Below are 15913 nucleotides of genomic sequence, written 5' to 3'. Positions count from 1 at the left end.
TAAATTAATTCCATTTGGAGAAAATGCTGCCATTTATAACCCAGCAATTAAGAACAGATTTAATTTTAGATATTGCTGCACCCTTCAGCTTAGCAAGTTATTCAGTACCAACACTGGTACTATCAGTGTATGCTCAGTTCTTTAAAAAACAGACCCAGGCCAATTTCTCACCCCTTAAATTAGCAATGCTAGACATGAAAAGTTAATGCTGCTTTCCTCTCTCCTGCAAGCTGAAACATATGGATCCTGTTGGGGGAAAGAAAGAAAAAAAAGGCAGCACATGCTGGGATTTCTACTATAAGGGGCCAAATTTTGTCAGCCACAGGCACGTAAGGAGTTAACAAAAAACCCCAAACCTCAATGAATCGAAGCAGTGCTTGCAAACCAGGGGGAGGCGGATATTTTGAGGGAGAGGAAAACAGCCCAAATCCTGGCTCTGGAGAGATACCCAGAGCCCCATCTCCCTGCCCAGGGCCAGGCAGCGCTGCAGCAGGATGGAGATGGAGAGAGGAAAACCCTTTTTATTTGGCTGCGGCTGTGCCAGCGGGAAGGTGATGCCCAGGGAGGGCTGGTGCTGCGGGCAGGGCTCCAGCTGGCACCGAGGGGACGGGAAGCTGCTGGCTGCATCCCACGCAGGAACAGTCAGAGGGACCAGCACCTGCATCCCTGGCACTGATGGGGCAACCCCAGGAGTCCCTGGGAGCCAAAGGCTGGCAGGAAATGGGATCTCGGTGTCCTGGGTGGCTCCCAGCAGAAAACACTCGCTGTCACCAGCAGCGGAAAGCAGACTGTGGCCAAGGAAAGGGAAGGGAAATGGGAGCAAGGACATGGGAACTCCCCTTCCCCCACGTGTCCTTGCAGTGTCACCAGCTCCCAGGCACCTCCAGCAGCAGGAGACCACAATGTACGGAAAGAAGGGACACACACGGCTTGCGGCAGCAGTCCAGACTTGGAAAGCAGAATTAACACATGTGGGAAGGGACAAGGAGGGAAACAGCTCTCTGATGATGGCAGTGGGGCCCAGGGCATCCCCTGCAGCACTGAGGTGACACGGTGACACCTCTTTGCTGTTGTCACAGCAGCACAGCTGCCAGGACACGCTGGGGGATGCCCAAGGGTGGCCTGACCAAAGCCAGGTGTGTTTTTGTCACACGAATGCTGTGGGCTTGCTGCAGGAAAATGCTTTGGGTTCCTTGTTACACAGGAGGCTACAACAGGCAGCACACCCAGAGCTGCGTGAAAATAGCCAAGTTTGGGGTTTTTTTGACATCAAGATGATGAAGATGACACTCACCACAGTAATTCTTAATAGCGCAACAAAAAAGATTTTGTGAAGCACGAAGGGGATCCATCCCCAAAATCCCAGCACCAAACTGGGACAGAGCAGCAGAGCTCAGAGAAAAGCTTTCTGCATCCTTGGGACCCTGCCGTGGGTAAACCCAGATAAACCAAGTGAGAAACACTCAAAACCCCCAGAGGGGTTTGCCAGCCCCCAAAAGATCCAAGGGCACCTTCACCACACCTCGACCTGCCACAAGCCCTCTTGGGGCACACATGAAAGCAAGCAAAACTAAATTAAACCTTGGCTTTTATAGGGCTCCCCCTTCTCCTTGGACAAAATTAGGAAAAAAAATCCCCAAGCACATATTTTTATTTATCAAGATTCCAGCAGTCTCTTTTCCTGCTACATCCCCCTCAAAGGCTGCACTGAGGAGGATTGCTGCACTAATTGTAAGTCTCTGGAGAAACAGGCTTTCCTCTGCTTTCACACTGGAATTAGTTACGCTCAGCCTGACCTTGCATTATTTTTAAGCTCTGCAACATTAAAAGAAAATTAGAGAGACTTGTTAAATCCCTTAAAAGGTAAAACAACCCTATTGCTCCGGGTTTACACACACAGAAAACCTCAAATCCAAACCAAAAACGAGCTCTTAAATCACAACTACCCCTTTAATGTGGTAGGATTTAGTCTTATATTCTAAATTCATTCATTTCTCGTTCACTCAATCACACCAGTTTTAATGAGCTCTCCCTATGAAAACTCCAACTACAAAGGATCACATTTGCTCTTGTTCCAGAGCTCCACACACCTCGGAAGGAAATCCTAAAGCATCCTGTGCTTCTAAGCAGGCAGATTACCAGCTTTTAATCCTCTCTGCCAGATGTATTTTTAATCTTTTTCCGTGTAATAAAGCAAATTAGTGTAATTGTATGGGTAAACTGAATCAAAATAGGCACATAAGATTTAAAAAAACCCTGAATTTGGTTATGTTTTGCAGATCTGGCAACTAACAGAGCTGGGAGCTGAATCAGCCCTGCAGGTGCTGGCAGAGGGAGTAGCTGCTGTGGGGTGAGTGAGGAGCTTCATCATCCCTTGCCACAAGTCATGGGCTTGTTTCTGCTCTGGGTACCATCAAGGGACCACACCAGCTCCTGCATGAGCAACCACAGCATGGCTTGGGTTGGAAGGCCCCTTAAAGACCAGCCAGATCCAACCCCTGCCAAGGGCAGGGACACCTTCCACTACCCCAGGTAGCTCCAAGCCCCATCCAGGTTGCTCATCCCTCCAAACTGACCCTGCTCTGGCTGTCTCAAGCCACCCTGTAACTCATCACGTGGGTTCTTTGCTGCCAGCAGGTTAGATGGGATATTGGGAATAAATTCTTGGCAGTGAGGTCTCAGCACAGGTTGCCCAGAGAAGCTGTGGCTGTCCTTCAGATATCTTCTCACAGAAGCCACCCTGCTACCAAAGCTTTGCCAGGCAAACCCAACACAGCCCAGGGAAATGGATCCTGCAGCCAGTGAGGATTCTGCTGGTGCCCAGCAGGGCGTGGGCTGGACCCCAGCTATCACACACCGAGATTGCTGACTGCTCAGGGCAGTGGCACAAGACACCAACTACTCCCACTTTAAAACCAGAAACCAACTGATCACCAATGCTGGCATCCAGTGTGGCTTCAGGAGGGATTTAAAGAACTTGGGCTTCTTCATCCCCTAATCCCACACCTTTCCCCACTACCAAGCAGGATCGATTTCTAACAATGCAAAAGCGTCTGCGCACATTTTTGTAATTATTTCAGACCCAGCAGAGAGCACCCTCCCCTTTCTGTAGGGTTAATCTAAAGAACAGTTGCCAAAATGCTGAGAACACAGTGGAACAATAGTTCCTCTGATGAAATTCCTCCACTCCATAGAGAAACCAGTATCCTCCAGCTGCTGTGGCTTGTCCAGAGAGATCTCCGAGTGTTTACCGGCTCCCATAAATAACAGGGAGAAAAAAAAAAAATTACAAACTCAAAGATTCGAGTGCAGCTTGCAAAAAATGACTGCAGAGCCCTGCCACCTAACCACAACACAAGTTTTATTAATGCAACATTTGCCTTGTGTGAAATATAAACCCAGGACATCAGCGGAGGGAGAGCAACGCCGGCCACCTGTCCCAGGGATAGAGACTTGCTAAACTTATCAGCACAGAGACCACTTCCAGCAGCTCCATCCCTTTAAATCCTCATTCTCAGTGGAATCTCTGATCAGTCATTTATAAAAGCTGGGAAGCCAGGCTGGACAGCTGAATTACAGCAGCTATTATCCACATATGCCTGAATACCAGCAGACACCTTTATTTATAAAGGCTCTCCGGCTGACCGAGATTTGACATCGGCTACAAAAAGCACTCAGCATCCAACTGGCTGCTCCAGAAGAATGTGAGGAGAGCCTGGCAAGCAGGGGCTAAGCAGACACCTTTGTACAGCTTCCCTGCTGCTGCCATGACTCCTAACCCAGCAGGATTAAGTAATTGATTTTCTGAGCAGACACACAAAGTTGCACACCTTTGCCTCTTCTGCTATGGATTCAAATGCATTGTTTTTCCCTCATCCCTAATTCTAAAATATTTGGGGTATTTTATCAGGCCTACGCTCTCTCTTTTTAGGGTCTCTGCACTTTCCAAGATGCTGTTTGTTGCTTGTTCACCTTTGGGCTCATCCCCATCCCTTAGCTTTTTTCCCATGAAAATTGGGAACTTTGACAGGTAATATAAGGGCAAGGAGATGGGAAGGAAGAAGGTGATAAAAAAATCCCAGTTGCTCTCGGCAGATTTTCTTTAGCTCTCACAGTCTCACTGACAACCCCTGATAACAGAAGGTGACCAAGGTGTGAATTCTGCTTTGAACTGACAGAATTCCCAGGAGCAGCACATGCAAACACAGCCCAAGGGCTCAGCTGGGCCAAGGAAGGCTCTAAGTACCCATCACACCCCTGATCTACTGCAATAACCTGAAACAGGAGCTGGCACATCTGCCAGGACACAGAGATTGGATCCTGTTCCCAACAAGGCTCCAAGGGCTGCCCTGACCCTGCCAGCACAGCCACTCTAAAGAAGGGATTTCCTTGCCTCCTTCCTCGTTTCTTGAGCAAGGACCATTGAAAGCATCCTCCTTTGACCTCCAAAAGCATCCTTGTTCAGCCTGGAGAAGGCTCCAGGGAGACCTCAGAGACCCTTCCAGTGCCCACAATAGTTATCAGAGAGCTGGGGAGAGGCTTTGGAAAAGGGATGAAGTGGCAGGAGAAGGAGCAATGGCTTCTCACTGCCAGAGGGCAGGGATGGATGGGATTTTGGAAAGGAATTCTTCCCTGTGAGGGTGGGCAGGCCCTGGCACAGGGTGCCCAGAGCAGCTGTGGCTGCCCCTGGATCCCTGGAAGTGCCCAAGGCCAGGCTGGACAGGGCTTGGAGCAGCCTGGGATGGTGGAAGGTGTCCCTGCCCATGCAAGGGGTGGAACAAGGTGAGCTTTAAGGTCCCTTCCAACCCAAATAATTCTGGAAGTCTGTGATCCTTCCTGCTGCCAGCACCCATCCCTCCCTCCCTCCATCCCACCGCAGCCAAACCCCCAGCACCACACTGAGCCTCAGCACAACTCTCCAGCTAAAATTCCCTACAGATGATGAAAATTAGGGAGCTGAGAGCAGCAGGAGCAGCCAAGTGACCTCGGGCATCCCTCACAGCACAACCTGGAGCTCTGGGGAGGTTTCCCCAAGGGGCTGCTGGAGATGGGATGCCCGTGGTGCCACCCTCAAGCCCCCAGCAGCAGTGTCAGGAAGGAGCTGTGTGCTGTCCCTGCACTGCAGAGTAAGTTGTTATGGTTACTGAATGGTTTGTTGGGCTTTTTTTCCTCCTCTTCTAAAAAGAATTCTTATCAGTTTAACATAATACCACCAGTCAATAACAATTCTTATCTTAAAAGGTCACTCAGGTAGTTATAACTCAACATTTCATCTATGTTTGCATTATCTGGAGGGAAACAGCCAGGGGACTCTGTATTTTTTTTAATAATCCACTTCTTTGCAACTGTAAGATTTTAGAAAAACCCTCCCAGAACCATGCTGACCCTGTGGCAACTTGAGTACACTGGGGAACAGTCAGAAAAAAGGTAGAAAAATCACATTGATGTTTGTTGCATGAGAAACAAGAGGAATATCTCAACAGGAAAACTGAAAAGTAGGAAAATGTATGGACATAGACTGCAGCTGCTGCAAAAACACACATGTTCTGCTTGTAAATGTCAGATCAGCCAAGTTTCACCACAACAAAAGTTGTGGGTTTTCCCCTCCACATTTCTCTCCCCAATTTCTTCCTTCTTCAATTCCCATTGCTGATGTGGGACAGAGAAAAGGGGACAACAGGAAAAACCTAACAACAAGAAGAACTGATCTGTGATGCTCAGGGTTAAAAACACAGGAAAAAAAGAAAGAAATGCAGCAGCATGGAAAGTGGGTTTTAAGATGCTTCTGGCTAAACCTGGTTAAACCCTGTTTTATCCACCCACTCAATTTCTTCTTATAACAACAATTAAAACTCCAAACACAACACATGCCCATTCCCCACCAAGCAGCAGCACAGCCAAGGAGCAGGAGAACTAACTGGTTAAAAGAAAGGCAGGTTTGTGGCTTGCCTGAAACAAGTTTTATTTTAAAAAAAGGCAATCTGGAATTAATTATTTGTGAGGATCAGTAACAGAAGAGAAGCTTTTTGAAGCACCCCACGCTTCTAAAGCAGGGCAGCCTTGGTTGAGAGCAAAGAGTGGAGCAGAGCTGCTGAATCCTGCAGAGGACAGTCACAATATTAACATTATTTTAAGTAAAATAACATCTCCAGGCATGATAGCTCAACAAGCTGGGCCACATCCAGCTCCTGCAAGTAGAAGGGAAGGCTTGCAGGGGCTGTGAAAGGAGCTGGCTCAGCCCTTGGTGCAACAGAGCTATCACAGTATCATCCATTTGTGTTTTCCACCTTGGACAGTCCCTTGTCCACAACTTAAAATGACCCTGGATTTGTGGTAGCATCTTTCTCTGCCCCGTGGATTATTCTGACAGAATACAACAAAGTGTTTGCACTGCAGCTCAAGCACTGCAAACACCCTGAGAAGCCTGCCAAGGGCAGCAGCCAGGGTTAATGGTAGAGAAATACATGACTCAGAGAGCAGAAATCTACAGGCATCACCAGCAAGCTCCAGACAGGAGTGCTGAGCCCAGGAAGCCTCAGCTGAGGTGCTGCAGCACACACCTGCACAGAGCACATCAGAGAAACCAGGCTGAAATGGAGACACCTTCACCAAAACCCCTGACACAGCCATGCCACGGAGTCACTGTGTGTAAATACACCCATAAAACCCCACACTGAACGGGGCATGGTGGGTGAGCCTGTCTGGAAAACCCTTCACTTACAGCTCCTCCTGCTTTAGCCAGGTGTGTTTCTCTCCTGCATGGAGAGCCAGAAGAAGCTCATGCACACTCACACAGCCAGATCCTGCCAGGTACAAAATAAAGTACTGTCTCAAGCTGCATCAACAGAAATATAGGTTGGATGTTAGGAAAAAGTATTTTTACAGAAAGGGTGATAAAGCTCTGGAATGGCTGCCCGGGGAGGTGGTGCAGTCACCATCCCTGGTGTGTTTAACAAAGCCTGGATGTGGCACTGGGGGCCAGGGTTGAGTTGAGCTGTTGGGGCTGGGTTGGACTCAATCATCTTTAAGGTCTCTTCCAATCCAGGGATTCTGTGAATTCTGTGAAACTGTGTTTCTGTCTCTGCAGCTGGCCCACTTACCCTGACCAGGCTCATTTTCTGCTCAGCACCTAGAACCAGAGCAAACCAAGTTTCAGGGCTGTCCTGCTATGGATGAGACCATCCCATGGTCTGCTCCATCAGAGAAAGTCCAGCTGGCAATCCCCCTGTGCCAGAAACACAACTCCCTCTGCCCACAAAACCCCTTCCAAAGAACAGCCTTCCCCACCAGAGAATCCCAGCCTTGTTTTGATGAGATCCTGCCCTTCCACTTAATGCATCTGCTGCGGAAGAGGAAGTCGGGAACGGATCTGCTCACTCCAACCTCAACTTTATTTGTAATTACTGGGCCAAGATGGAAAGCCACTGCCTTGGCTGTTTGCCATTGCCCAACTCACACTCAGGGATGACCTCTGCAAATCTCTGTGTCTCTTCCTAGGACCTGAGCACTGGAAAGATAAACACACCATTTTTGAAGGGAAAAGGGATGGACATGCAAGCCTGGGGATCCCTTGCATCAGACCTGCAGCCTCGCTTAGATCCCTCAGCAGCTCTTGCGTAACCAAGAGTCAGTAAAATAGTAATGGTCTTGTTTGTTTGGTGAAAATAGGAAATGCAAAGGGCACATGCACAGGCAGATTTGCACAAACACACAGCTCACGTGAGGGCTCATCCCACCACCCTTGGGGCGTTTCTGCAGGCAAAAAGGGCTTCAAACCCAAGGACTTGTGCTTTGTGAGGGCTCCTGCACTCAGCTGGCACCGTGCAAGAAGTGAGGAGGAAACCGGGACTATCAGGTGGGAGCCCCAAAACACAGCACTGCAGCACAGCAGCTTCTCCCCTCTCTGATGAACACAACCCCAGGGCTGGGGTGCACTGGCAGTGCCAGGGGTGCCCTTTCTCCCAGCAGTTATCTGTGGTAACACTAGACACGAGCTCGACGCTGGAGCGCTAAAGCACTGACGGATGCATCCTAAAATAAAGCTGGAGTTCACACTAATTACTATTTCAGTTACACTGATTGCAAACACAACTCCCAGCTCAGTAAGAAGTGGCTTTCACAGGCCACAAATGAAAACAAGGTGGTCTTTTTTGATGGAGCATGAGAAAAAGAAAGGGCAAAGCTTGAGAAATTGTAGGGAGATGGGAATTTCCACCGTGATCCACAACCTCCAACTGCTTCAGGGGAACTCTGTGGGAAAATTCAGCTGGAGCATCAACTGGCCTAAATGCAAATGTATAATTGGTGAAATGGGCATGCAGCTTTGCTCAGATTTTGAGGTCTAGCACGCCAAAGGATGCAACTGTGCAGAGGATCATCCACCAGCGGCAGTGTGAGCTACGAGCAGAGCGCTTTCCCCACTCATCCATTTAATCTCGTTTGCAGATAAGTGTATTCACAAACTAGATTATTTTAATTGATGGCTCTACAGCTGGTTCCTATTCAGCTCTTGATCTAAAGCTGTCCTCGACCTCTCCCATCAATCTATATCCTGATAGTGATGCTCTGTGTGCTTCCTCTCCTTCACCAACATCCTCCCTGCACCCACTGTGGTAGGAGAGAAAGAACTCCAGCTCTGCTGCTTTCCCAAGCACAAATATAAGATATGTGCAGAGTAGGAATCAAGGAACAAGCTGGTCCAGGCAGAGAATTCCAGCTCAGGTCTGTGATGATGCAGGAAATGCTTCCCTGCCTCTGTCACATGCACTCCAACAGTGGGGTTTTTCCCAGCTGAAGTCAGTGAGGAAATTAACCCTTAGGCTAATTTGAGGAATTAACAATGAGAGCATCAGGCTACTCACTGTACTACCTGAGAAAATGGTTAAAAGGACACTGAAAAGTATGGAAAGGTCTCTGGGAGAAGGCAGCTCACCCATGAGAAACCCTCTTGCACCATACTGTGCTCCAGGCAGCAAAACAGGCTCTTACCATTAGTTAACATTTTCCTTCCCACTTTAAGCATTAATGCCTAAAAATTACCACCCTGGCAAGCTCTGCCACCCCCCATCCAAAAGACCTGACCCTCATTAGCTCTGCCAATGGAGGAGACTTTGTTATTCATGCTGGCAAAATTCTGGGAGCAGGCACAGGAGTATCTCCTTACTCCTCTTACTGCAAGGGACACATGCCAGGAACAACAAGGGAGGGAATTTTTAAGCAAATAGGAGAAAATACAGAAGAGCAAAGTGCAAGCCCAGAAGAGTCTCCTGTAGGTCCCAGCACTGGGGTGAGTGGGACAGCAAAGGGGAACCTTTGTAATGCCACACCACAGACCTTCCTGCAGCCTGCAGTGCTTCCCACAGCCACCCTGGAAAGCATCCCTAAAAATAAAAATAGCTTTGAATCACAAGAGAACACTGGGTGTGTAGCCTGGCTCAAAGCCCCTGGCTAACACCACTCTGTACTTCTGTACCCCTACCCTTGGTATTTCCCAAAAATCAGAGCACTGATAGCTTTTAGCACTCAGGTTTGCAAGCAAAACCCATGGCAGCAGGTCAAGCACCAGCAGGCAGGTCAAAGCAAGTGTCTGCTCAGCAGATCTGAGGCTTGCCCAGCTCACCCAGAGAAGCTGGGGCTGTCCCATCCCTGGGAGTGCTCAAGGCCAGGCTGGATGGAACTCTGAGCAGCCTGGTCTGAGGAGTTGAGGTTTCAGGTCCCTTCCAACGCTTCTGAGATTATGTGATCTCTCCATTTAGGAGTCCCAGCTCCTAATTTTTACCTGATGGAAGCCTGGTCTGAGGAGTTTCAACAAGATGAGCTTTCAGGTCCCTTCCAACGCTTCTGAGATTATGTGATCTCTCCATTTAGGAGTCCCAGCTCCTAATTTTTAATGAGCAGAGCCAGCAGGGCTGCTTACATCCCTCTCCAGGGAGAGACAAATATGTGGAATGACCACACAATGCCAGTGTCCAGCCCTGCACTTAGAACTCCCCATCACATCCAGTAAGCACAGGTTAAGCTCCTCACCCCAATCCTCCTCCTGGCCCCCTCCAGTCCCACTGTGTGACAGCCCAGCAATGCCCTCACACAGCCCAAGGACATTTAAACCAGAGCTCAGCATTGCAATGCAACTGTAAGCCAAGAAAAAAAATTTAAGACATGGGAAACACCCTCAAACTGGGCCCTGGATGATTTGCCATCAGTGGGGGTCACTGGGGATGAACTACAAAATTTGCACAGCGCAAGGGTAGCAGCTTCCTGATGGTCTGAGAGACTGTGGCTGGGGTGGCAGCAACAGATGCAGGGCTGGAGCCACAGGGAGCTAAGGATATAAGCAGCAAGGTCTGCAGGAATATGTAATACCTTTTAATAGACCAGCTGGTACAGTTGGGAAAAAACCCACAAGCACACAAGCCTTCCTTTGAGCTGGTGCACCTTCATGCTTGGCCATTTTTTCCAGCTGCATCACTTGGTCTATTAAAAGACATTATGGCTCCCTGCAACCCTTGTTTCTTCCTTTGGCCAGTCCTTCCTAGGATGAGGAATCTAGGTCATCCTGATGCTCCCCTTGTGATACCTGACAGCCTGCTGAAATGAAATAAAGATTTTGGTCCTAACATATGGAGCAGTTAATGTCCTGTGCACAGGCCAGAGAAAGCGTGTTGTCCTTTAAGGCCAAGAGCTTAAAGCTGTCACTGCTTCCATCAGTGCACGTGGGTGTTTGGACACCTGGAGGACCTACAGGAGTCTTTGGACGCTTCTGTCAACCTTGCAGGAATGAGGAAGCCAGGGCTGGTGGGGTGGGATGTGGGACTGCTTTGGGAAAAAAGCACAGAGGGATGCTGGAATGGATGAAAGCAGATTCTGCACTCAATGCCCAGAGCCTACGGACCATGTTGCATGGACACAGCCCCCACATCTCCTCAAGGGTCTGCAGCCCACAGAGCAGCCATAGCCAGCACCCCTGGGTGCCCCAGGAGGAGCACAGCTCCCATTCCCACCCAGGGCTCACCCCACTCCTGCCTGACCTTTCCTGGCAGCTTAGAGGAGGTCGCCGCGTCCTGACGGCTCCGAGCAGCTGGGACTGAAGCTGCCCAGCAAGGCCAGGCTGGAAGGAAGGAAGGAAGTTATAGCAGGCTTTTAAATAGTGCTATGCAATACCTGAAACTTCTATTTCTGTGCACAGATAATATGGTTTCCATATTCTCCTCCTTCTCAGCAGACCAAGCCATTCACGCTCCAGCTGAAGCAGCAACAAGCCAAACTCTTCACCAGTTTAAACCACTAAAGCTCAGTGAAGCCACTGGGAAGGATGGTCCCAAGCTGTACATTTCACCTAATGAAGTATCTACAGATGTCCTTCCATGTTTGCTCCCCACTCCTATTTTCCCTTTATAAGCAAGCAATGGATCGCAGGTGGTCTTGCAGTCCCCACACCTCCGTGTGCCCCCAGACACAAATGCAGCTTTCTGCAAGACATCTGAGGTTGGCAACAAGGTTAGATCCACCCCTCCAGGCTTAGGTAGGGAACCAGAGAACCAGGAGGATCCTCAGGGCTTCCTGAGGGTCATACACAGCTGTACACAGCAGAGCCAGTGGGGTTTGCAGTACTGATGAAGCCAGCTTGGCTGTCATTATGAAAATACCCTCACACTTGGAAAAAAACCACCAAGATAGAACTCCACCAAACTAAATATATTTGCTTCTCTGTGGCAATTAACCAGTTAAAAAATTTTCCTCCTTGAGTTTTCCCATCACACGTGCCATTTATCAGACCTCTCATCTTGAGTCTACCAGCCAAGAAACAACCTGGACACCTCTGCTGAAATGGGTTTTCCTCCACACCTGGTGCACACACCGGGACTCAGCCCAGCACCACCAGTCAGAGGGGATCTCTGAGCTCTGGTCTCCCTTTGGGACCCCTCCTGATCTCTGCTGTTGGTGATAATATTCCCAAGGATGGTGCTCATCCACCACAGACCACAGCAGGGCTGCCACCTCCTCCTAAGGACCATCACACCTAGGAGTAACATTCCAGTTTACCCACCTCTCCAGGGTTGGGACAAGAAACAAGTTCTGCACACATGAAACAACTCAATTCTCACGAGGACCCAGTGATTCCAACACCTGCTCCAGGACATGAGCCCAGCACATTACATTCAGCTGGTAACACCCCTTCCCAGACAGTGGATTTCATGGAAAGGGAACATCCCCTGCCTCGCAGCCCCCACCAGGGATACCAATGGGACACCTACAAGCAGATTTCCCACCTCTCCAGGGTTGGGACAAGCAACAAGTTCTGCACACATGAAACACAATTCTCACGAGGACCCAGTGATTCCAACACCTGCTCCAGGACATGAGCCCAGCACATTACATTCAGCTGGTAACACCCCTTCCCAGACAGTGGATTTCATGGAAAGGGAACATCCCCTGCCTCGCAGCCCCCACCAGGGATACCAATGGGACACCTACAAGCAGGGAGCCACTATTTCCAAGTCAGCAAACACCAGGAAAATGTACCAGGAGCCACCTCAGGCCCCAGCCTGGGAAGGAATCGAGCCCAAATGAATTAGTAATGCAAGCACCAGGATTCAAAGAGTAACGAGTAGTGCAAGGTTTGATGACAACGCTGCTGTTCAGGACTTGGTGTGATTCCATTGCCAGGAAGTGACAAGTGCCAGACTGCCAAACAGGCGTGGAAGAGGAGTGATTTAAGGAATACAGGTGGTTTTAGGAAGGCAGCACTAACACAGGAGACTAAAAGCTATTTCCTAACTGAGCCTGGTTACAAATCTCAGCTAACCTTCCCCACACTGCAACAGGATTGCCTGGAAAAGTGCATGTCCTGCTCTGCAGGATGCATGGATACGTCCATCCCATGGGAAAGCCATACAGAGGGGAACGCTAAGTTTTGGCATCGGAGTTACGAATGCCCTGGAGGAAGAGATCATTTTTGGAAAGCACGCCAGGGAGAGCTCAGGCAGCTCCACCAACGCAGCAAGGGCCAGGCAGGAGGCTGGATGCCAAGCCCTGCACGCAGGAGAAATCCTCACGCCAAGCAAGGTCAACGGGATTACGGGGCAAGCAGGGATTGCTCGCACGAGTGGAGATGGGAAGGGCCCAACCCTGCTCTGCACCCAGGCTTACACTGAGAAAATGCCACCACACAGGCGGCCCTACGTGACTCTGTGTCCAGGACCACTTCAGAGCCCTGTTTTTCCTTCACAATTCGCCTTTCCCGATGGCGGGAGGCAAATCACCCCCCTTCAACTCCCTGGCCGACCGAGGGGACACAGCTACTGCCAAACCCACAGCCGGAATGAAAAGCTGAGATGCTGATTAAAAAAAAAAAATAAATTTAAAAATACATTGCTCACATCAACTCGCTGAGGGAATCGCAGCAAAGCTGTGCTGAAGCTGGCACGGGAAGCTGCAGATTTATCCAGGAGCAGCCGAGTTTGGAGAATGTGTTCCCTCCCGGCTCCCCCCGGGGCCTCCCCACCCAAAGGGATGGATGAGGTTCATCCCTTCAGCTGTTTATAAAAGCAGCAGCAGTGCGCCCAGACGCACTCGGCAGCATTCCTCCCTCTCATTCCTGCGAGCTATATAAGGGAACGGCCAATTCCAGCCTCGCTCCCCCGTAGCCAGCCCCGATCCCTTTGCGCCGGAGCAGCTCCAGGCTCGGCTTCCTGCAGAAGGACTTAAATCCGTCCTCGGTGGAACACGGCGCTGCGCTGGACCTTGTCATCAAATGGCAGCACAGGCAGCTGCCAAATCCTGCCGGCTCGGTGCTCTAATAGGGAACAGCTGGAGAAGGACCCTGCATTCCTCCCGCCCCGTCCACACCGGGGGCTCTGTTCGGGATCCGGCCGCAAGGTTTCCATCCATCACGGAACGCAGCCGGCCGCTCCCCGGCGCTGCTCTGCCCAAAACCCGGGAGCTTCCACCCCCTGCGATTTTGGTGCTGAGGAATGAGGGGGTTGCTTTGCTTTTTATGGGTTGCGGGATTTTTTTTTGGTTTGGGATTTTTTTTTTTTTTTTGAGAGGTGTTGGAGAAACAGAACTGCGCAACTAAATGAGATTTTTGCTTTCCCTGCTGACTCTCTGCGTTACAAAAACTCTACTTTAAGCAACTTGCATCCCTGTGTACATCCACACTTAGGAACACACACATCTGTAACACACCCCCATAAATAAATACGGGAACACACGGCGCAATTCGCACGGCGCTTGTGAATTCCCATCCTGCTCCAACTCCCATTTACTTTGGAGGAGTTGAGCAACTTGCAATGGCCAATAAATGAAAGAAAAATACACTTTCGGTATCCACGCACATTTGCTGTCCTGCACCCTGCATGCTCAGTAACATGAAACAGTCCACTCATATTTTCTCAGAGCGCTGCTGAAACACAAGGGGGTATTCAGAGCCGCAGGAAAAAAATGCGTCCAAACAGGATCTGAATGATGAAATAGGAATTGCCACATTTAACAGGAAAAAAAAAAAAAATAGGATAACCCAGTTGCCCAGACCTTTATACAATAACAGTTCGTCTGAGGTAGCGATGGGCTGCTTCTGCATGTTGCAGAGAGCAAAGCAAGCCACGTTGCCCAAAAGAAGCCTAGAAAATCCAGACTCTACGTGACCTGACTTACTTATTTCACAGGAAACTGCATGGAAGGAGGAAGGGGGGGCACGGGGGGGAAAAGAAAAAAAAAAAAAAACCCACCAATCATTCATGCTACCGTAGTTACACCACGCCATGGAGCGGAGTAGTTTGCTGTGAAAAACCAAACTGAAATAAGCCAAACCCCGTTCGGAAAATAAAACGCGAGCAAGAGAAGCCGAGCTGGAGGAGCCCCCGGCTCCCCAAACCGCACCCGTTTCTTGGGTGTATTTTTTTTTTTTTTTTTTTTTAAATTTTCGACGGCATTAGCGCCCGAGAAGGCTCGCAGCAAACGCCAGCACTCACCGGGGTTGTTGGCCTCCCCTTCGAGGATGTGGAGCTCGGTGCAGTCTGCCAGGGAATGCTCGAGGCAGAGCTGGAGGAAGCGAGCCTGGGTCCGGCTGACGCGTTTGAGCAGGGAGAGCAGCGCAACAGTCTGCTCGCACTCGTTCCAGCCCTTGAACCACCCGGCCAGCACGCCAACCTGGTCTCGGAACATCATGGTGAGCCGGAGGGACAGCTCTGCGGGGAGAGAATAAATAACCGGGACAGCCTCCCTGCCCCGGCGCCGCTGCCGCCACCGTGCTCGGGTCAGGGGTATTAAAAATAAAAATAATAATAATAATGATTAAAAAAAAAAAATTTCTCCTTTGCGACGCGAAGGGCGGGTTTGGTTTCTGGACGCAGCTCTCGGCCTGGGCTGGGTTTTGCTCCCTCTCTTCTGGCTTCGGTGCAGCGCTGGATTCCTGGAGGGAGGGAGCGAGGGAGGGAAGGAGGGAGGTGGTGGGGCCGAAAAAAAAAAAAAAAAGCCAAAAAAAGGAAAATCCCAGCGTCAGGGCTGCAGCCAGTGAGGGGAACGACCTCCTCCCGGCGGGGGCTTCACACCTGGAACAGAGAGAGGAGGAGGGGGCGTCAGGGGGGCTGCAGGAGGACGAGGAGGATGGAGAGGAAGGCTCGCGCTCAGCCCGCTGCCTTCCTCCCACTCCTCACCCAACGCGCATTCCCCCACCGTCACCGCGATCCCCCCACATCCAGCACCAGCCATTTGGGATGGGGAGGGGGGAGCACCCAGCACAATTCCATCCCCCCCCCCCCCCAAAAAAAATTCTCCCCCCCCCACGCACCCCGTATAAAATCCTCCCACTCCTCACCCAACGCGCATTCCCCCACCGTCACCGCGATCCCCCCACATCCAGCACCAGCCATTTGGGATGGGGAGGGGGGAGCACCCAGCACAATTCCATCCC

The 15913-nt window shown here is 50.3% G+C and overlaps 1 protein-coding gene across 6 annotated transcripts in view; it reads right to left on the bottom strand.

Moving 5' to 3' along the window:
• Positions 1-15913, bottom strand: part of SAMD4A (sterile alpha motif domain containing 4A) — a 102171-nt gene that overhangs the window by 81686 nt on the left and 4572 nt on the right. For all 6 annotated transcript variants that reach the window (XR_005955877.1, XM_041476494.1, XM_041476513.1 and 3 more), the window contains exon 2: positions 14973-15551. Coding sequence is in view for 5 of the 6 variants with exons in the window: in XM_041476494.1 (XP_041332428.1) it covers positions 14973-15168 (196 nt within the window). In the remaining variant the exon portion in view is untranslated. The remainder of the gene's footprint in view (positions 1-14972; positions 15552-15913) is intronic.

This window comes from Pyrgilauda ruficollis, unplaced genomic scaffold, assembly GCF_017590135.1.
Source record: "Pyrgilauda ruficollis isolate IOZ18807 unplaced genomic scaffold, ASM1759013v1 scaffold110, whole genome shotgun sequence".
Lineage (NCBI taxonomy): Eukaryota > Metazoa > Chordata > Aves > Passeriformes > Passeridae > Pyrgilauda > Pyrgilauda ruficollis.
The sequence above is the reverse complement of the archived record's forward strand: the minus strand, read 5'-3'. Positions and strand labels throughout refer to the sequence as shown.